The sequence below is a fragment of the Rutidosis leptorrhynchoides genome, chromosome 6 (genome assembly GCF_046630445.1).
Source record: "Rutidosis leptorrhynchoides isolate AG116_Rl617_1_P2 chromosome 6, CSIRO_AGI_Rlap_v1, whole genome shotgun sequence".
Lineage (NCBI taxonomy): Eukaryota > Viridiplantae > Streptophyta > Magnoliopsida > Asterales > Asteraceae > Rutidosis > Rutidosis leptorrhynchoides.
This window is the reverse complement of record NC_092338.1, coordinates 362,077,367-362,100,825: the sequence shown is the minus strand read 5'-3', so window position 1 is coordinate 362,100,825 and position 23,459 is coordinate 362,077,367. Positions and strand designations below refer to the sequence as shown.

At 37.5% G+C, this 23,459-nt stretch overlaps 1 protein-coding gene across 1 annotated transcript; it reads left to right on the top strand.

Moving 5' to 3' along the window:
* The first annotated feature begins 3,278 nt into the window (after positions 1–3,278).
* On the top strand, positions 3,279–4,627 carry LOC139854847 (uncharacterized). Its single transcript, XM_071844125.1, has 4 exons — positions 3,279–3,555; positions 3,624–3,823; positions 3,874–3,988; positions 4,098–4,627. The coding sequence occupies exons 1-4, from the start codon at positions 3,279–3,281 to the stop codon at positions 4,625–4,627; spliced, it is 1,122 nt and encodes a 373-aa protein (XP_071700226.1).
* The last annotated feature ends 18,832 nt before the right edge of the window (positions 4,628–23,459 follow it).

The window sequence follows — 23,459 nt, the reverse complement described above, 5'->3', positions numbered from 1 at the left end:
AATGGATGTCTAGACTAATAGAAACACCTACACTAATGTTATAGTAAAACTAGTCAAAACAGTCTACATTTAAAACTATGAACTAGTAACTTTTGAAACTGAGAACCGAATTGGACATGTAAGATTACTTAAGAGATTGATCTTAAACCTAAACTAAATACTATATTAAATAGTATGACCTCTGGCCTCATAACATTCATTAGGTCTCGAGCCCGGATCACCGTAAACTGTCTAATCCGCACTTCCGAGTCTTGCACCGCATTACATCAATTGTGAGTTTCATAGCCCCTTTTTACATGTTTTATAACTATTTTTGGGGTGAGAATACATGCCTACTGTTTTACTACGCTTTATTTATAAAGTTCATTTTATAACATATTCTTATTATTAAATAACACTTTATGCATTTCAAATTTTGTTATATGTGAGTTTTATGCTAAAAAGCCCTTAACTCGGTAGTATTAATTACAGTGACTTGTAAGCGCGAATGACTAAAGCAGATCTGTTAGGTTTGATAACCTCACCCTACCTTAACTGTGGTGCTAGTTACTTCGACACAATACATTTGACATAGTGTATAGTCCAATATAGGGTAAAGGAAAATCATGTAGGATATTACATGTGGTGTTAAGCTTATTACCGAGTGCTCAGGAAACATATACACTTTGAAATTGTATGGAGACCGTTTATGAACTTGATAACTGTGAAATCTTATAGACCTTGGAGCTGTTCATAAACTTGATATGTTACGAACTACGAACTTATTTTAGTACTTGAAAGCTTGAGATTATATTACTTCTAAACTGTTTATGAAGTTGAGATCTTGTGATCTGTTTTACTATCAAACCATTTATGGATTCGAGAATTTAATATTTGTATTACTGTTTTAAAATATTTTAAACTGTTTGAATCTATGAAACTTTTGTAAATTTTATACGTACTAAAACCTATGAACTCACCAACCTTTGTGTTGACGCTTTAGCATGTTTATTCTCAGGTACTTATTGCTTCCGCTAGAACTTTTCTGTTGCTTAGAGGTCAAGACCAAGCACTGGAACCAGAGTTAGCATCCGCGTCAATGGCGATTTTAGCGGGGTGTTACAAATAACATTATTCGTACTCTCTTATCACACGCCTCTATTCCGCTTTCTTTTTGGCCTCATGCACTACAAATGGCCACTTATATTTTAAACATCTTACCAACTAAAACACTTCAAAATCGTTCACCTACTCAAATCCTATATAATCGCATCCCTTCATACTCTCATTTGCGCACATTCGGATGTCTTTGCTATCCGTTACTCCCCTCTCACACTCTAAATAAACTTCAACCACCTTCTACTCCTTGCGTCTTCCTTGGCTATCCACCTAACCATTTTGGCTACAAATGTTACGACTTTCCTCAAAAAAATTCATTATCTCTCGCAATGTTGTGTTTGATGAAACTCAATTTCCCTTCTTTAAACTTAAAACACCCTCTACCTCTGACTATCAAATACTCACTGATTCCATTAACCCCTATTTCAACACTCCTCACTACTTGTCCACTCTACCCAACACTACATCTACCCAAAATAATCCAGTAACTCACGGCCCAACCACGGCCACTCCACCTAACTTACATCTTCTTGGTCAAAATTGTTCCCCCACTCAGTCCACCCCCATATCTCCTTTGGCCCAATCATCAAGCCTAACACACAAATCTGGGCCCATTTCTTCTGCCTCCAAAACTGAACTTTGGTCCACTTTCACTCCCTCTCCTAGCCCGCCAAATACTAGCCCAATAGGCACGAGTCCACAACCACCAAACATCACCACCATCGAACCGTCACGTGTCTCTTCTGACAATTCCTCAATTCCACATGTTTCTGTTCCTTCCTCACACTCACCTACGGATGCCTCCAATTCTATACAAGCACAAAATCCCAACCACCCTACACGTACTATCACAACTCGTAGTATGACCGGTATACATAAACCTAAGACTCCCTTTAATCTCTCATCTATCACTATTATCTCTCCTATTTCGACCTCACCAAAAGAAGCCTTATCTGACCTAAATTGGAACATGGCTATGGTCGATGAATACAAAGCCTTAATTGATAATAATACTTGGGTACTTGTACCGCGAACATCTAATATGAATGTTATTCGTAGTATGTGGATTTTTAGGCATAAAATAAAATCAGAAGGATCTCTAGAAAGATATAAAGCTCGGCTAGTAGGAGATGGGCGTTCACAAACTATTGGTATCGATTGCAATGAAACTTTTAGTCCTGTCGTCAAACCAGCCACCATTCGGCTAGTGCTCTCCATTGCTTTATCAAAATCTTGGAACATAAATCAACTTGATGTAAAGAATGTGTTTCTTCATGGTTCTCTCGACGAAACAGTTTACATGTATCAACCATATGGTTTTCGAGACACAACAAAACCAGACCACGTTTGCTTATTAAAACGATCATTATACGGGTTAAAACAGGCACCTCGTGCGTGGTATCAACGGTTTGCATCTTTTGCTTCTTCTATTGGTTTCCATCACAGCTCGTCGGATCACTCTCTATTTATTTAAACTCATGGCAATCACACGGCTTATCTACTTCTGTACGTAGATGACATCATACTGGTTAATGATCATATACATAGTGTTGTATATGTATATTTTAAGTACTAAAGACTAAAAACGGAAGTTACGCGATGTGTGCTTAAAGGGTTTGGAAGATCCGCTGCAAGTTAAGTTAGCGGATCAGATTGCGCATTAATAAAGATTGCGGATTCTTTCCGCCAAGTCAATGCGGATGATAGTTAATCCGCACACCGCGAATATTCTAAAAACTATAAATAGGGAGCATGGACTCTCATTTATAAGTGGTTGATTCTCTGCCATTTGCCCAAGCCTTTGTAATTTTCACTTGTGACTTTGCCCAAGGAATTTTTACATTGTGTTAAGGTGAATTAAGCTAATCAAGAGTCAAGACCGGGTCGGGGTGGTTGATCACTTATTTGCAAAAGTGAAAGACGATCATCAGGGCCCAAAACAAACAACAACACCCCATTCTCTCCCATTAATCTCATTGCACTCAATCCTTAATTAAGTAAAATTAATATAGGATTGATCAATTGGCGCCATCTGTGGGACACGTACAAAATTAAACTCGAAATTTTTTGTTTTGTGCTATCGAACAATGAATTGGCCTGTTTAATTTTAATCGTGTGTTGTTTTGATGATTCACAGGTGAACGCGTGTAAAATTTGTGACGTTGTGTTTATTCGTTGAAATGACGAGCAATACTGGAAAAGATTGTGATACTGCTGTTGTTATGCAAGCAAATGCTCAAAAGAGGGGAAGAAAACGAAAATCTGCAAAAATGTTTCAGAAATGGCAGTTCGCGCCAATAAGTTTCCCCGAAATGCAAAGCGAAGATTTCTCTGAAATGCCGATAGTAATATCGTGCAAAATTGCGCAGAATGGAATTACAGTTATGAAGGTTCATGTTGATAATGGCAGTAGTGTCGATGTTGTTTATGAACACTGTTTTGTTCAATTACCGGAGAGTATTAAGGCGAATAATCCACCACTGCCTCGCTAGCCAGCTTTGTGGGAAAATTTTCATTGCCTATAGAGCAGTTGTCTTTAAATATTGAGTTTTTTGATGAAAATAATGCTAATTTGGTGCGCCAAGCAGAATTAGATTTCTATGTTATGCGGACTTCTTCTCGCTACAATATGTTATTAGGCAGATCCGCGTTGGGCAAATTTGGAATTGTTCCATCTACCATTCATGGCATGATTAAATTTACAACGCGTAAAGGTGTGGCGACGGTAAGCTCGGCGAGTATTATCCCCATTTGTGCAGCTGTTAATATAAAAAGTGCAGTAAAGAATGCACTGATGCTGAGGATAACATGGTGGTGGTTAATCTTGAGTATCCGGATCAAAAATTAAAATTGACCTCAATATTAGTGCGGATACAAAAGCGCAGATTGTGTAATTACTCATGGAATACATGGATGTTTTTGCTTGGTGTGAGAAGGATATGACCGGTGTTCCGCGTCATATTGCGGAACACAGACTTAATTTCAATCCTGTCTTAAAGCCTGTAGTCCAGAAGCACAGGGGTATGGCCCAGATTGCACTAAATGGTTATGTGAGGAGGTAACAAAGCTGGTGGCAGCAGGGATTTTGCGTGAAGTTAAATACCAATCATGGGTTATGAACCCGGTTTTAGTAAAGAAGCCTGATGGCTCATGGAGGATGTGTATTGATTTCAAGGATCTAAATAAAGCATGTCCTAAAGATAATTATCCGCTTCCAGATGTTGATTTGAAAGTGAAGTCGTTACATGCTTTTCCGTTCAAATATTTTTTAGATGCCGCGAGGGGATATCATCAGATTCCAATGGCTAAGGAAGATGAAGATAAAACCGCTTTCCACACAGGCAAAAGTATATTTTCTTATATAATGTTGCCCTTTGGTTTAATCAATGCGGGTGCCACATATCAGCGATTAGTTGACACTGCGTTTGAAACCCAAATTGGGCGCAACCTTGAGGCTTATGTAGATGATTTTGGTAATCAAAAGTACAACGCAAGCGCGCATTATGATCGATATGTGAGAAACATTTGATACATTGCGTAGGATAAATATGAAACTTAATCCGTCGAAATGTAGTTTTGGCGAAACAGAAGGAAAGTTTTTGGGCTATCTCGTTACTGAACAGGGTATTCAAGCTAACCCGAAGAAGATTACGGTTATCGAAAATATGACTGCGCCTAAGACGGTTAAGGAGGTGCAAAGTTTGACGGGCAAATTAGCTGCATTAACAAGATTCTTGTCCAAGGCAGCAGAAAGACAATTGCCATTTTTCAAAACTTTAAAGGATTGTCTAAAGAAAAAAAGCTTTATATGGACAAGCGAGGCTGAAACCGCGTTTCAAAAAATGAAGAAATTATTAAAACTTTGCCTACATTAATGGCACCAATAGAGGGAAAAATCCTTTACCTCTACATATCAGTGGCGAATGAGGCTTTTGGCTCAGTTTTAGTTGCGGAAAGGGACAAAATACAAAAGCCGATGTATTTTGTTAGCAAAGCTTTTACGGGTAGTGAAATAAATTATGCTCCCATCGAAAAGTTTGTGTACACGCTTATACAAACATCGCGAAGATTGCGGAGATATTTTCAAGGGCATCCAATCCATGTGTTAACTAACATGCAACTAAAGCAAGTTTTAACAAAGCCAGAAATATCTGGTAGGCTCGCGATGTGGGCAGTGGAGTTAGGTGCTTATGAAATCTCATATCTCCCGCGCAACGCTGTAAAGGGACAAGTTTTAGCGGATTACCTCGCAGAGATGTCTGGCGAGATGGAAGTAATCCATGAGCGAACAGAGCTAAGGCCTGTGCAAGGTGAAACATGGGATTTATTTACCGATGGAGCCTCATGCGCCGAGGATACTGGTGCGGGTTTAGTGTTAACAGCCCAGGTGGTGAGGAGCATACATACGCGCTACGTTTCAATTTCGATGTCACGAATAATGAAGCTGAATATGAAGCGCTACTTGCTGGTTTGAATATATCGCATAAAATGCATGTCACAAAACTGCGCGCTTACACAGATTCACAGTTAGTGGCAAATCATTTCAATGGCTCTTTCGAAGCGCATGAACTCTCAATCCAAAAAAATTTGAAGTTATTGCAAAAATTGGCTGCGCGATTCGAGCATTTTGAGCTTGCACAAGTGCCAAGAAGCCAAAATAAGAAAGCGGACGCGCTAAGCAAGTTGACCACGTTAACATTCTCGCACTTTCAAAAGCAAGTTTGGGTTGAGGAGTTGCCAAGCAAGTCAATTGATGATGATCTAATGGGTGCGTCTATTGAAGAAGAACAGCCAAATTGGATGGAACCAATCATACAGTACATCCGCAATAATGTTTTGCCGGATGACAAACCCGAAGCTCGTTTGGTTCGTGAGCGAACACCAATGAACATCATCCAAAATGATATTTTATATCGTAAGTCATATTGCGGCCCAATGATGCGGTGTGTTGGCCCAATTGAAGCTGAAATGATAGTCGATGAAGTGCACAATGATTCTTGTGCATTGCATTCAGGCTATAAAACCATTGTTGCTAAGATTATGCTGATGAGTTATTTTTGGTCATCTTTATATCGCGATGTGGCAAAAATAGTTAAGCGTTGCAAGAGTTGCCAAAGACATGCCCAGCAGAATCGAATGCCAAGACATGATATGATCTCTGTCAACTCGCCATGGCCATTTCATAAATGGGCTATTGACATTGTGGGACCATTTCCCACATGTCCTGGTAATGTCAAAATTTTAATTGTAGCAATTGATTATTTTACAAAATGGGTTGAGGCAAAGGCACTTCGCACTATCACTGGAGTGCAAGTACGAAATTTTGTTTGGGAATATATTGTGTGCAGGTTTGGTATTCTGCGGGAATTGGTTAGCGATAATGGGGCTCAAATAGCGAAAGACCCCTTTAAAACATGGTGCACTGATTTGAGTATAATCCAGAAATTTACGTTGGTTGCACATCCTCAAGCTAATGGCTTGTGTGAGGTAACTAATCGTGACATTGTATGCGGAATCAAAAAGCGTTTACATGAAAAACGCACTGGTTGGGTAGATGAATTACCCAACATTTTATGGGCGCATCGTACTACTTTCAAGAAGAGTATGGGTGAAACACCTTTTAGTTTGGTATATGGCTCTGAGGCAGTAATACTCGCTGAGATTCTTGTGCCAACACATCGAGTTGCTAACTTTGATGAAGAAGCAAATAATGAGGCTTTATGTGAAAACTTAAATCTAGTAGAAGAGCGCATGTTAATGGCGGCTATTAGGGAAGCAAATAACAAACATCAAATCGCCAAGTATTACAACAAAAGAGTGCACGCATTGTCCTTTGATATAGGCTAGTGGGTGCTGCGAAATAATGACGCGAGTCGAGCATAAAAACTTGGTAAGTTAGGACCTAATTGGGAGGGTCCTTATCAGGTTGTTGCTATTAACGCGGCAGGTTCGTACAAACTCGCAGACATAGAAGGGCGAAATCTTCCAAATGCGTGGCATGCTGCTCTGTTAAAGCGATATTACGCATAAAGTTTTAATATAATGTGTTAAACAATGCGTCCATGTATTTACAATGCTAAATGAAATAAAAGAATTAAGTTGCAATTTTTCTGTGTTTTTTATTTTTGCAAGTCTTGATCAAACTTGTAAAGTATAATAAATGAACACGCGAATTGCATAAGTGATGGAAAAGCCCACTTATATTGATAAACTTAATAAAACTTTGCGTCATATTTATAGTTCATGAAATTTTTTCTATTGATATGTTTCGCGGAGGCTAAAACGCGTATTGATGACATTGCCCACTCACGCAGAAACCACATATTGCGAAAGGATATTAATTTTCTAAGTATTTGATTTCGCCATACTTAGATGCTTCGCAATGCTAATAATTACCTAAGGATCGTTTCGGCGGACTTGGAAGATTCATAGCGTATAAATATATACAAATGTAGATTGTTTCGCAAAAAGTACATACTTATTATGTGTACGATAATAAAAGTTGAAAATTGCAAAGGGCAAGTCTATGTTATGAATATTGATAATAAAACGCTATATAAATGCAAGTACTTGTAAAAAGATAAACATTGAAATTTTATTATTATAACGCAGAGGTAGCTGCGCACTAATATTACATAAAACATCTTCATTCCTTAGATAAGTTAAGTTTGATGATGTCATCTGCAGTGGCATCATCTTGCTCGCTTATCGCGATTATTTTGGGAATGGGAATTTCAACTATGTTCTCCTTGGCAACAACAAACGCTGCTTGCACGTCTGTCACAGAGCATAAGCGGTCCGTTATCTCAGATGGTAACGGCTCGGGTAAGTGACAGTTGGTGGCAATCTGGTCCATGAACTCCACCCTCTCACGCAGTTGTAGTGCGGCAGCATATGTTGAAATTTTTTTGGAAACAGGAAGAGAGTTGAAAACATTTCTTGACAACTCGGGCAGATGTTGGCGAAGCTTTGCAAATTTCAGCTCCGCGGAGGATTTAGCGGCTAGAGCATTGTCCCGCTCTGATGTTAGTTTGGCAACATCCTCCACCAAAGCTTTATTGGTTGCCTGCAAGTTGTTTTCCTTCTCTTCTGCTGCAGAAAGTTTTTGTTTTAAATTTTCAATGGTAGTCTTGGTTGCGGTGACTTCGGCAGATAGGTCAGAACAGCGCTTTTCGCTATCTGCGACTTTGGCCTTTTCAGTATAAAATTTGGCCTTTTCAGTTTCAAGAACGTTGAAAAATTGTTCTTGACGGCCCATCATATCGTAGGCAGAGTTGAACGCCATGTAGAAGTTCTGCACAAAGCAGTTATGTGCCTCTGCAGCAGGAAGCTTCGCGAACTCATGGTGAAGCTCATCTGGTATTGCCAACTTCATTTGATGGCGTTTATTAAGCGCCGCAGAAGAGGAAGTGCAAGTATACCCTGACAATCCGTCGACTCTTACCCCGTAGGAGTCGGGCGGAGTGCAGAATAGTTCAGTAATCTTATCCACGGTGTCAGGGCTTGGGAAGATTGGGTCACCAGCTAAGTCACCTGCGATAAAAACAATTTTGTGAATTAGCAAAAAATAAATAAGTGCTAAGGCTATGTTGAGAGGATAATGTTTTTCGCTTACCCATCTGTTGTTCTGGATCGTAATTAGATATAATCGGGTTCTCGAAAAGAGTTGTTTCGCGTTGCTTCAACTTCTTGTTTTGAGACGATGGAGGTGTCTCATATGGTCGCTTGGCGAAGCCTATTTTGGAGAGTGGGGATTTCATTGTTAAATCAACAACTAGAATCGGATGCTTTTCCTTCCCAGACGACGTTGTTGATATTGATTCCGGACTTGTTAAAAGATTGGTGATCAAGGTTTTTGGGTTTACTTTTCTATCGACTTCTTCGATTCTCATTTTGAAGATGAAGGAGTTGTGAATAAATGTAAGTGCTGTGAAGATCGGTTGAGAAGTTGATTAATTGCGAGAGTTTTGAGTTACGGGTAAGGATTTTATGATTACTGATACCGGTATATATATATATAGGGAGGTTGAGAATGTTAATCGATTATGCTTAAGTATCAATCATGTTGATTTAACGGTAATATTTCTCGCCAACGGTTGGGAACGGTAACTTTATTTGATCTAACGGTAACAAAGGCATAGCGAAATAATTCAATGCGGGTTGCGGTAATAAGTAACTGCGAATTTTATTTTTAGAGTTTATCATGCTACATTCTTTATGCAAAATTTACCATAATAAACTAGGGGGACTTGATCATATACATAGTGTTGTATATGTATATTTTAAGTACTAAAGACTAAAAACGGAAGTTACGCGATGTGTGCTTAAAGGGTTTGGAAGATCCGCTGAAAGTTAAGTTAGCGGAACAGATTGCGCATTAATAAAGATTGCGGATTCTTTCCGTAAAGTCAATGCGGATGATAGTTAATCCGCACACCGCGAATATTCTAAAAACTATAAATAGGGAGCATGACCTCTCATTTATAGGTGGTTGATTCTCTGCCATTTGCCCAAGCCTTTGTAATTTTCACTTGTGACTTTGCCCAAGGAATTTTTACATTGTGTTAAGGTGAATTAAGCTAATCAAGAGTCAAGACCGGGTCGGGGTGGTTGATTACTTATTTGCAAAAGTGAAAGACGATCATCAGGGCCCAAAACAAACAACAACACCCCATTATCCCCCCATTAATCTCATTGCACTCAATCCTTAATTAAGTAATATTAATATAGGATTGATCAGTTACATCATCGAATGCTCTTCATACTAGTTTGATGTCTCTTTTGCTAACGAATTTGCCATGAAATATCTCGGATCATTAAGTTATTTTTTTGGCTATCGCAGTCACTAGAAACAATGATGGATTAATTTTAAGTCAGGAAACCTACGCGGAAGACATCATTCAATGTGCCGGTATGTCCACCTGTAAAACAGTCAAAACTCCGGTTGATAGCAATGGTAAACTAAGTGGTCAGGCTGGTCCATCTTATTCGGACCCCACGGAGTTTCGGAGCTTAGCAGGCGCACTTCAATACCTGACCTTCACTCGCCCCGACATCTCCTATGCCGTTCAGCAAATCTGTTTACACATGCACGATCCGAAAGAGTGTCATATGCAAGCCCTACGTCAAATCATCTGATATGTTTGTGGTACACTTTCTCATGGTTTACAGTTAACGAGGTCCTCCTTGTCCTCTCTAGTGTCTTACATGGATGCTGATTGGGGTGGTTGTCCCGATACACGACGTTCCACCTCTGGTTATTGCGTTTTTTTGGGAGGGAACCTTGTTTCCTGGTCTGCTAAACGACAGCCGACTGTGTCTCGTTCTAGTGCCAAAGCCGAGTATCGAGGTGTTGCAAACGTTGTGTCTGAGTCATGTTGGCTTCACAACTTACTCTTAGAACTTCGATGTCCCATTTCCAAAGCAACTATTGTATTTTGCGACAACGTAAGTGCCATCTTTCTTTCAGGGAATCCGGTTCAACATCAACGCACCAAACACATAGAGATGGACATTCATTTCGTACGCGAAAAAGTAGCACGTGGTCAAGTTCTTGTGTTGCATATTCCTACTCGTTTCCAGATTGCGGACATCTTTACCAAAGGTTTGCCTCGGGTGTTGTTTGAAGAATTTCGAGACAGTTAAACGTTCGTCCAGTCTCCCGTTCAAACTGAGGGGCTGTATTAGCTGTACAAATTAGCTATACAATATTGTGTGAATATTTTCCTTAATTGTATTCTACATAAACATAGCAACTAGAATCAAATCTCTGGCTTGTAGGCATTTAGTCGTATGTATTAGCATATGCCAGCCAGCCCATCGATTATATATATATATATATATATATATATATATATATATATATATATATATATATATGATTACAGTGTAATGGAAAATTCATTCAAAACCATTTACTCACAATTCTAATATGTAGCAATTTACTAAAGAGTATGTAAAGGTCTTAACTTTAAATTGATTTTAACTGTCAACTATTCTCTGTAGTCAAGTTGACTTTTTTAGTCTTTTAGAAGTCAGTTATGAAGAGTCAAACTCTGATGCTTTTCGGGTGAGTTTAAGTAACTTCAATTTTTATGATACCAGTTAAGATGTCAGGTTTAATTGGCATATCACATAAGTTACCTACGTTCGTACACAACACAACAACAACAACAACAACAACAACAACAACAACAACAACAACAAAACTCAATCCCACATGTGTAGGGTATGGGGAGGTGAGGTCCTTCCTCTACCCTAGAATAAAGAGAAGTCATTTCTCCTCTCGAGTGAAACACTCCAAGGCTAGAGAAAGTCTTCCCTCTCTATGTTCGACGGATATAGAGATTGCTTCCATGAGGACCTCCGGCCCAAAAAAAATGTTTAAATAAAATTATATATATTATATATATAATACAAAATAAATGAAAAAAAGGAACACCATGAAAATGGTAGAGTCGAATTTCCATGGATTTTAAATCATGTCTGGAGTTCAATTTAGGCTCTAAGCGGCAGTCATGTCGCCAATAAATCGACGCAGGTTGTTCATTCACTTAATAGAGCCGTAAAAAAACAAAAAATAAAAAAAAACCTTAAAGTGCCGTGCGGAGCTCAAAACTAGTCAAGAAAAGCTACACTAAAAGAGCAATAAACATATATGATCACATACAAACAACCATAAACACACCTAAACATACATATCTACATACATACATGGAGCAAACCTTGGTACATACCTACATACACACAAACACGCATACATACGTACCAACATACCTACATACGCATACATACATACATCTATACATGCATGCATGCATACATACATACATACATACATACATACATACATACATACATACATACATACATACATACATACATGCATAAACATACCTAAACATACCTTACATATGCATGCATGCATACATACATACATGCATGCATAAACATACCTAAACATACCTTACATATGCATGCATGCATGCATGCATACATACACACAGGCACACACGCGCGCGCGCACACACATACACAAACACAAACAAACAAACATAAACATACATACCTAGAAACCTACATACCTACATACACAGACAAACATACATAAGAATACATAAATCACTCTACATTGAGATACATACATACATACATACATACATACATACGTACATACATACATAGACATTCGTACATAGATCACTATAACAGGAGACACATACACACATACACACGTACCCACATACCTACTTAAACCTACTCGTCTAATCTAATTCTAGTCCTCCACGCATTCCTATCAGTCATGTCCTCGGTCAATAAAATCTCCTTCAAGTCGAGCTTTATTCTATCCTTCCACCTACGAGTAGGTCTACCCCTTCTCCTTACAACGTCAACCGTAAGTGCCTCTACCCTCCTAACAGGGGCAGTAAGAGGTCGCCTCTTCACATGTCCAAACCATCGAAGTCGTTCCTCTCTTAACTTGTCGATGATACTTCTAACATTCAGGTTCTCCCTAAATACACTATTTGGAATCATATCCAACATGGTTTTGCCGCACGTCCACCTAAACATCCTCATCTCTGCCACCTTCATCCTTCTCTCTTGCGCCTTCGTCATTGGCCAACACTCTGATCCATATAACATGGCAGGTCTAATTGCCACCTTGAAGAATTTCCCTATCAGCTTAAGGGGGATCTTCTTGTCGCATAAGACTCCAGTCGTCGCCCTCCACTTCAGCCACCCTACTTTAATACCGTGCGACACGTCTTCATCTATCCTCCCCGATTTTTAGAGCACCGAACCAAGGTATCTAAACAAAGTTTGTGGATGCAAGATTTGGTCTCCAATGCAGATGTTCACTTCATCGTCTTGTTCATTGTTGTTCCTATCGAAATCACATCTAAGGTATTCCGTTTTTTGTCTACTAATATGTAGCCCATTACTTTCTAAGGCCACCCTCCATTGCTCAAGTCTTCTATTAAGCTCATCCTTAGATTCAGAAACAAGCACCATATCATCGACAAAAATCAAACACCGAAGAATACACTCTTGTATTCCTCGAGAAAGCTCGTCAAGGATCAAAGCGAAAAGAAAAAGGCTAAGGGCCGATCCCTGATGCAGGCCTACTTCTATTGGGAAAACTTTGGTATTTCCCACTGACGTTCGAACGCAGGACTTCGTCCATTCGTACATATCCTTAATAACACTAATATATCTACTCGGTGTACTTCTACCATTAAGAGTCTTCCAAATCAAGTTTCGTGTGACGTAATCGTAGGCATTTTCCAAGTCTAAGAAAATCATCTCTAACACAAGGTTAGCTAATTGTGATCTACTCGAACTTGACTTGTTAAATCCCATTTCTAGCTAAGTTTAGCTGAGCTTGAGCCTCATTGGAGCTCATATAATTGACTATCTCGAGCTCTATTAAGTTATATGGGTCGAGTTTGAGTTGGGTTTGATTGCTTTACACAAGGTTGATTTCTCTAAAAATTTTGATCGGTACCCGTGTGCTTGTGCTCGTGCAATTGGATATATATGTAGTCGAACAATAGTTATGTTTTTACAAAGGTAATGTCAATTTTTGATCTACAAGTAATCGATTTCAACTCGTGTTACGTTATTCTGTCAATTTTCAGATATATCTATTCAGTGTAACCATTCTATGTTGGTTGGAACTAACTAGGGATGAGGAAAAAAACAGAAACTGAATTGGTATCGGTACCGAAAACTGAACCGATAGGGATTCGGTATCGGTTTTGATTTTTGGCTTTGCAAAATTTCGGTTTCGGTATCGATATCGCTTCGATACAGACAAACTGATTTGGGAAACTGATATGTTTTGTTTTGGCCGAAAAAACGATAAACTATTATAAAAAAAGTAGGTGTTCATCCAAAGATAAACCCCTGAAACATACAAACCCATAGAAACATACGATCTAAACAAACAGAACATCCTAAAGAAAGCTAACAACAGCGAACTGCTGCGGAATCAAATCTAAATTACACTAACAAACTAAAAACCACAAAACCACTGGGGCATAGCCTAGTGGCCACCGAGTCTCAATGAAGCAGGAGACCCAGGTTCGAATCTTGGCAACATCCAAGATAGAATTAATTGGATTTCTAACTAGAGGGGGTGCGAATGTGCGCAATTCACCGGGTTACGGGTCTCGTCGCTTGGGAGCTCGTCATCAGGGTTTTACTCGCTAGTGGGGACCTAATGTGGTGGTCGCTGGGGGGAGGGGGGGTCGTTTGCGTACCAAAAAAAAAACCGCAAAAGCAAGTATGAGGGTGAACAATCTATTAATTGATCGAAAGATTAAAAACCATCAAAACCACAATTAATATATTTGCAGTATTCATCATCGTTGTCAGCTATGCACATTTTGGAGTCATATTCTTGTATGTTAAAAAATAAAAATACAATTCATAATGAATCTAGTTTAGTACTGTAATAATTTAGAGTATGTTTTCACATATATTATCAAAATTCAATATGGGTGGAGTTGGAGCTGAAGCTTGTAGCTGGATGTGACGACCCGGAAATTTCCGATCAAATTTAAACTTAATCTTTATATGGTTTCGACACGATAAGCAAAGTCTGTTAAACTAAATCTCAAAAATTTTGAACTGTTTCAGATATCTATTTGACCTTCGACTATTTTCGACGATTCACGAACCACTATCTGTAATATATATATATATATATATATATATATATATATATATATATATATATATATATATATATATATATATATATATATGTATATTAATTTGAAATAAAAACTTATATGAGTTAGTTTATTTGTGTAAATAAAATAATACATGACATTACTATAAATCTATCTATATATGAAAAGTACATTGAATATATCTAATTTAGAAATTTATTTAATAAATGCTCGTAGCACTCGTTTATCATCTTGATGGTTATTAATCAAGTTAAAAACGAACTTATATGATTTTAGAATAAAAGGTGATCCGAAAATGAGTTATATAAGTTATAGGCTTATTAAAAGTATTAATATTATCATATAAATTATCAAGAATCATTATTATCATATACTAAAATAATTATTATTAGTATTATCATAAGCATAATACAATTATTATTATTATTATTAATATCATTAAGAATATTGTTATAACTATTAGTATTATTATTCTAAATATTATTATTATTGGGATAATTGTCATAACCCGTCCTTAACCATAAGAACGTGTTAGATAACGTATGATTTCATAGCGAGGTATTGACCTCTATATGCGACATTTTTAAAAGAACAACTGCATATATTTTACATTACAAACCATAATTCTTATTTTTGATACAAGCTTTAGACAATAAAAAGATGATTATCGTTTAGCGATAATCTTAGACTTACAAACTTTACATATGATGATAACAACACAATTTCTAGCATATTTTACAATACAAATCCTCGGATATGCAGTTTTGTTTTTGACACAAATATGAGTACGCAAGATCCTGCTTAAATTCAACATGTTGCAGCGGAAGCTTCTAATTATTACCTGAGAATAAACATGTTTAAAACGTCAACATAAAGTTGGTGAGATATAGGTTTAATGCCGGCAGCAATATATATATATATATAGACCACAAGATTTCATATGTAAACATTTTAATAAAAATATTCTAAGTGGTTGAGCACTTGGTAACCATACTTAACATTTAATCACGTCGCATATTCCCTTTATTATGAAATCTTACTACACCGTACCAAGTGTAGTCACGAAACGAAGTACTGTGCAACCGTTGAATACTGGTCGTCCAGTCCGGTTGGGGTTGTCAGGCCCGATAGATCTATCAACAGGATTCGCGTTTACAATACCGCTGTAAATAATAGTTACCAAGCTACAGGGAAGTATGCCAGTGGTACAACTCAACGTAGAATATATTTTTCAGTTACTTGTGTCCATAACGTAAAACATAAAATACATGTATTCTCATCCCGAAATACTTAGAGTTTAAAAGTGGGACTATATACTCACTTTTGTCTTGAAGATATGTAATTTCGACTTGGTCTCCGATTGATATCACGAACCTATCCATATATAATATATCAATACCTTTTCTTTTTAAACAAACGTCACATATATATACTTATAATACTTTTAATACTTTTAATAATTCCTTAGTCCGTAGTTAGCAGTCCGATGTTAGTAATTCAATTTTAATGGTTCATTTTTAGGTGTTTAATAAACCCCCAATGAAAAAAACCCCCATCGTATATGTATTGGTCGAGATTAATCTTGACCCACGGTATCGGTGTTGTCAAATGACGTGTTGCGTACATAAAGTACCGGTGTTGTCAAATGACGTGTTGCGTACAATCATGGGATCTTATGATTAATCTTCTCGTATTGTTTACGGGTGATCCTGAACCATATAAAATTAAATTATGAGTACATATATATAAAATATCATGTTATTTTAGAAAGATGTGATTTTTTAAATTTTCTCCAATTATTTTCGTGGCTAAACTAGTCTTAGATATCCGATCTCGTTTTGGTCATAGTTTCTTCGTTACAATTCCATTTTCGTTGATTCAACTTGCCACTTCCTTGGATCGAGTCCCTCTTTAAGACTATGAACTGTAAATACCTTAGTTTGTATTCGAAATCATAGGTCATAGGTCAAACTTTAGTAAAACTTATGAAGTTAATCATTTTCCATCATGTAAACAACCTTAAATGATTATTTTTCTAAAAATACTTATACTTTGAGTTAAATCATGAAATTTTTATGTGTTATCATATTCATAGTAAAAATCATTTTTCCAGAAAATAAACCTCCAATTCAAAGTTTAAGATGGTTTTTAATTATCCAACCCAAAACAGCCCCCGGTTGCTCTCCAACGTCGTAAATTCAGTTTTTAAGGTGTTCTTTGAAAAACCAAGTTATACCTTGTTAAATTAGCATATATTTATGAAATATTACAGGTCTTGAAGTATTTTAAAAGTTAAGTGAGAAGGATCTATTTAGTTTGCAAACAAGTTTGAAAACATTCAAACTATGTTCTTGTTGTTAAAATTTTATACCACAAAATAAGATAGCTATATATATATGAATCGAATAAGGTTATGAACAAAGTTACTACCTCAAGTTACTTGGACAAGATTGCTGTAAAAGAGAAGTAAAAATCTAGAACCAAAAGAGTGATGGAATTGGATGAAAGATTGGAAGTAAACTTGTGTTCTTGAAAGGATTCTTGAAGTGTTTTTGTAAGGTTTTTCTTATGGTGTTTAAGTGATGTTTTTATGGCTAGATCTTCATGGATACTAGCTGAATGGTTATGGAGTTTCTTAAGAGTGTGTTTTTGGTTAAAGAAATGTGTAGTAAAATGAAAATGGAATGGAGTATAAATGGTGGTGTAAAAGGTGTATAAGTTTGTAATTTTGTGAAAAAATCTTTTAATCATGTGAAATTGTCATACTAGATAACAAAAGTAGTTACCTTATACATAAGGCATTGAACAAGGGCTGGTTGGTGGTGATTTGATGTGTATATACCAATAGTAAATACGTATAGAGGTTAGGTATGATACGAGTACATGTACTCTAGATATACGTATAGAAATCCTGTGAAAAATGGAATGAGAATTCAAATATAGCTATCTTTTGTGAATATACTTATATTGTTTTATGTATTTAAGTCCTTAAAAGTGATTAAATACATTACATATATGATATATGTATAAACATTATATGTTATAAGTATTTATGTCAAATAACGTTACGTATGGTTATCGTTTTGAAAACTTAAGTTAGTAGTTTCAAAATATACTTATAACTTATTGTTATTAATACAAAATGAGATATTAAAACATCCTTAGATCATGTTAAATATGTATATATACATATATATACACAAACGAATAATTATCATATGTTATATAGTTCGTGATATCATCGGTCAAACTAGACGGTCAAACGTTGTGTAAAACTCATTTCAAAAACATAAGTCTCAACAATTTGGATTGCTTATCATGTTGGTAAGGTTTAATTTATGTAAATATTAATCTTATAAGTATAGAACGATCGAAAAAGTGCGGGTCATTACAGTACCTACCCGTTAAATAAATTTCGTCCCGAAATTTTAAAATTGTACCTATTTTGCGTCATCGAGAAACAAGTGTGGATACTTTTGTTTCATCTAATCCTCTCGTTCCCAAGTAAACTCGGGACCCCTTCGAGCATTCCAACGAACCTTAACGATCGGTATGTTGCTCTGCTTGAGCTGTTTAACTTCACGGTCCATGATTTCGATTGGTTCTTCGACGAATTGTAGTTTCTCGTCGACATGGATTTCTTCAAGAGAAATGGTGAAATCTTCCTTTGCAAGACACTTCTTAAGGTTTGAGATGTGAAAGGTATTATGTACTCCGGCGAGTTGTTGCGGTAACTCGAGTCGATAAGCTACCGGTCCAATGCGTTCGATGATCTTGAACGGGCCTACATATCTTGGGTTTAGTTTACCCCTTTTTCCAAAACGTATTACACCTTTCCATGGTGACACCTTTAACATAACCATGTCACCGATTTGAAACTCTAATGGTTTCCTTCGAACATCGGCGTAGCTCTTTTGGCGACTACGGGCTGTTTTCAATCTCTCCTTGATTTGTACTATCTTTTCAGTAGTTTCATGTATGATCTCGGGACCAGTTAATTGTCGATCTCCTACTTCATTCCAACAGATAGGAGATCTACACTTCCTTCCGTACAATGCTTCGAATGGTGCAGCTTTAATGCTCGCATGATAACTATTATTATACGAGAATTCTGCTAATGGTAGATACTTATCCCATCCGTTTCCAAAATCGATCACACATGCCCTGAGCATGTCTTCAAGAGTCTGAATTGTTCTTTCACTCTGCCCGTCGGTTTGCGGATGATATGCGGTGCTCATATCCAAACGAGTTCCTAGGGCCTCTTGTAGTGATTGCCAGAACTTTGAGGTAAATCTACTATCACGATCAGATATAATGGAAATAGGTATTCCATGCCTTGAAACAATTTCCTTTATATACAATCGTAATAGTTTCTCCATTCTATCCGTTTCCTTTATAGGCAAGAAATGTGCAGACTTGGTGAGACGATCAACAATCACCCAAATGGTGTCGTATCCCCAGGCAGTCTTTGGTAACTTCGTGATGAAATCCATGGTAATACCATCCCATTTCCATTCTGGGATTTCTGGTTATTGAAGTAACCCTGACGGCTTCTGGTGTTCTGCTTTGACCTTGGAACAAGTTAAACACTCCCCAACATATGTTGCAACGTCTGTCTTTAAATTAGGCCACCAATAATGTGTCTTAAGATCTTGATACATCTTTCCAACTCCAGGATGTATCGAGTATCTTGTCTTATGTGCCTCGTTCAAAATCAACTTCCTTAATCCACCTAACTTCGGTACCCAAATACGATTTGCAAAATATCGAGTTCCATCTTCCCGCATAACGAGTTGCTTCTCATACTTCTTCATTATTTCATTTCCTATATTTTCTTTAGTAAGTGCTTCTCGTTGAGCCTCTTTGATTTGTGAGTTGAGATTCATGCGAATTTTTATGTTCATCGCTCGAACTCGAATTGGTTCTCGTTCCTTTCTGCTTAAAACATCGGCCACCACGTTCGCCTTCCCGGGATGATAACGAATTTCACAATCATAGTCGTTTATCAGCTCGACCCACCTACGTTGCCTCATGTTCAACTGTTTCTGATCAAAAATATGTTGAAGGCTTTTATGATCAGTAAACACAGTGCATTTAACCCCATATAAGTAGTGTCTCCATATCTTCAACGCAAACACGACTGCTCCCAGTTCTAGATCGTGCGTCGTATAATTCCGCTCGTGAATCTTCAGTTGTCGGGATGCGTATGCAATAACTTTCTTTCGTTGCATAAGAACACAACCAAAACCTTGTCGCGAAGCGTCACAATATATTTCAAAATCATCGTTCCCTTCAGGTAACGATAAAATAGGCGCCGTAGTTAACTTCTTCTTCAGTAATTGAAATGCGTTCTCCTGCTCCGAGGTCCATTCGTATTTCTTCCCTTTTTGCGTTAATGCTGTCAACGGCTTAGCTATTCGGGAAAAATCTTGAATGAACCTTCTATAATAACCGGCTAAACCCAAAAATTGGCGTATCTGCATTGGTGTTTTAGGAGTCTCCCATTTTTCAATGGCCTCAATTTTAGCTGGATCAACCTGAATTCCTTTGCTACTAACAACGTGGCCAAGAAATTGCACTTCTTTCAACCAGAAAGCACATTTAGAAAATTTAGCATATAGCTATTCTTTTCTCAACAACTCTAATATCAACCTTAAATGCTGTTCATGCTCTTGCTCACTCTTGGAATAGATAAGAATATCATCAATGAAAACAATAACAAACTTATCTAAATATGGACTACAAACTCGATTCATGAGGTCCATGAATACAGCTGGCGCATTCGTCAATCCAAACGGCATGACCAAAAATTCGTAATGACCATAACGTGTCCGAAAAGCAGTTTTCGGTATATCTTCTTCTTTGACGCGTAGTTGATGATAGCCCGATCTTAGGTCGATTTTCGAATAAACACATGATCCTTGCAGTTGATCAAATAAGTCATCAATTCTCGGTAGTGGATACCGATTCTTGATAGTTAACTTATTTAATTCACGATAATCTATACACATCCTAAAAGATCCATCTTTCTTTTTAACAAATAGAATCGGAGCTCCCCATGGTGAAGTACTTGGTCGTATGAATCCACGATCCAGTAATTCTTTTAACTGACTCTGAAGTTCTTTTAACTCGGACGGTGCAAGTCTATATGGAGCACGGGCAACTGGTGCAGCTCCTGGTACTAAATCTATTTGAAATTCTACAGATCTAAATGGAGGTAATCCCGGCAACTCTTCCGGAAAGACTTCAGGAAAATCTCTTGCCACAGGCACGTCATTAATGCTCTTCACTTTTTCCTTCGTTTCGACTTTATTAACATGTGCTAAGATAGCATAGCACCCTTTCTTCAAGCACTTTTGAGCTTTCAAATAACTAATGAGTTTTAGCTTTGAGTTACCCTTCTCTCCATAAATCATTACTGGCGTTTTATCCTTACAAGGAATGCGAATTGCCTTCTTGGCACACACAACTTCAGCTCCTACTTTGGACATCCAGTCCATGCCGACTATTACATCAAAACTTCCTAATTCTACGGGTATCAAATCAATCTTAAATGTTTCTCCGGCTAAATTTATTTTACAATCACGGCAAATTTTATCGGCTTTAATTAGTTTACCATTAGCTAACTCAATCATGTACTTAGCATCTAGAGGTAATGATGAACAATTCAATTTATCGTGAAAGTCTCTACACACGCAACTTCTATCAGCACCAGTATCAAATATAATAGATGCGGATAAGTTATTAATGGTAAACGTACCCGTAACAAGCTCCGGGTCTTCACACGCCTCTCTAGCATTAATAACAAATGCTCTTCCTCGTGCAGATCCATTATTCTTCTCTGGATTCCGACACTGGCTCTTATAATGACCCTGTTTTCCACACCCATAACAAGTAATGGTAGCCAAAGCAGTTCTATTTGCATTGGTGGCAGGAGTCTTGATACCATTTGTATTTGTAACGAGAGCCCTACAATCTTCAGCAAGATGACCCTTTCGATTACATTTGTTGCATACCACATTACAGTAGCCAGAGTGATGTTTGTGGCATCGGTTACATAAAGGATTTTGTCCTTTGTAACCAAAGCTTAAACCACTACCCGCGCCTTGCGTGATTTCTTGTTTCTTAAAAGATTGTTGTTGGTTACCTCGATCATAATTTCCATTCCACTTTCTTTTGTTACCTGATACCTTCACATCAGTATTGAATACTTTCTTATCCATGATGACCTGATCCATTAGCTCGTTTGCCATGGTTATAGCTTCATGAATTGTCTTAGGTTTCGATGCTGTAACATTTGCCTTGACCTTTTTGGGCAAACCATCTTTGTACATTTCAATCTTCCGTTCTTCGGTTGGAACCAATTCAGGACATAGCAAAACTAATTCCATGAATCGCTGATTGTAGTTGGTGATTTCAGTACCAATAACCTTCAGACTTCGTAATTCATCTTCCAACTTCCTAACCTCGTTCCTTGGACAATATTCGTTGATTAACATTGTTTTGAATTCTTCCCATGGAGTATCATAAGCTACATCTTCTCCTACAGCCTTCACAAAATTTTTCCACCACGTGAGTGCACTATCTTGTAAAGTGCACGATGCATACTTGGTCATGTCCTTCTCAACACAACCACTGATTTTAAACACAGTCTCCATCTTTTCTATCCACCGGGTTAAACCGATCGGTCCTTCTGTTCCACTGAATGATGAGGGCTTGCAAGCTTGAAAAGTTTTGTAGGTGCATCCTACACGAGGATTTGGGTTAACTGCAGCAGCTCTTGCAGCCTCGACCCATAACATTCTGTCGTTCACTCGCTGATTGATGAGTTCCTGGATTTCTTGTTCCGTCATTCGGTTCAATCGTGCCATAATCTTCAATAAGAATGAAAAAATAAAAATAATTATTCACATGGAATATTATAGATGTAGTATGTATTTACAGTACATCGTAGCTTATTAATAATATGAACCAGTTATTATTATAAAAGCCTTTTCTTCTTATTAGCATTTTATAATTATATCTAGGGTAGTACCTACCCGTTAAAGTTCATACTTAATAGCTTAGTACGAAAATCAATTACTACCACCCAAATAATACTTAACCATGGAAAATTATTGCATTTCACACTTCACTATTTTACATATGCTTATCTTACATCGAACATTAAGCAAACCACACTAATAATATTATACAAAACATTATATGATCCCATGGTTTAATATGGCAGCGCATCGTTTGGTCTATTTTCTAGGACGTTTAGGTTCAAAGAATCGCTTAACGCTTATCCTGGCTGTCTGCCTATATTTTGGCGGTGTCTCCCTATATTTTGGCTGTGGGGCTGAAGAACTAGATGCCGGGATAGAACGAATAGGAATAGCGGGAATAGGGGTGGTAGTGTCTAGTGGAGTTGGTGCCACATCATCCTCTTCGGGATTTGAATTTTTTAATTCATTAGCCTTTCGTTTCTTTCCTAGTTCGAACTTGTCTTTTGTAATTTCCTGTATTTCTTCCTCGGGTTCACTTTCCTCCTCGGGTTCACTTTCCGGGTTCTCTATAGTCGGTTCATCCGGAATTTGTGAGTCTTCCCCAAAGATATTATTTTCGTCATCGGATAGGTTAATGACTGAAACACCATCTGAAGATTCTGATTCGGAGTCGCTG

What these genes read in the sequence shown, in the direction of transcription:
- LOC139854847 (XM_071844125.1), top strand. Translation starts at nt 3,279, where the DNA reads ATGACGAGCAATACTGGAAAAGATTGTGATACTGCTGTTGTTATGCAA. An exon ending in TTTTGTTCAATTACCGGAGA is followed by an intron (nt 3,556 to 3,623) that starts GTATTAAGGCGA and finishes CATTGCCTATAG; the next exon opens with AGCAGTTGTCTTTAAATATT. An exon ending in CGCGTAAAGGTGTGGCGACG is followed by an intron (nt 3,824 to 3,873) that starts GTAAGCTCGGCG and finishes TAATATAAAAAG; the next exon opens with TGCAGTAAAGAATGCACTGA.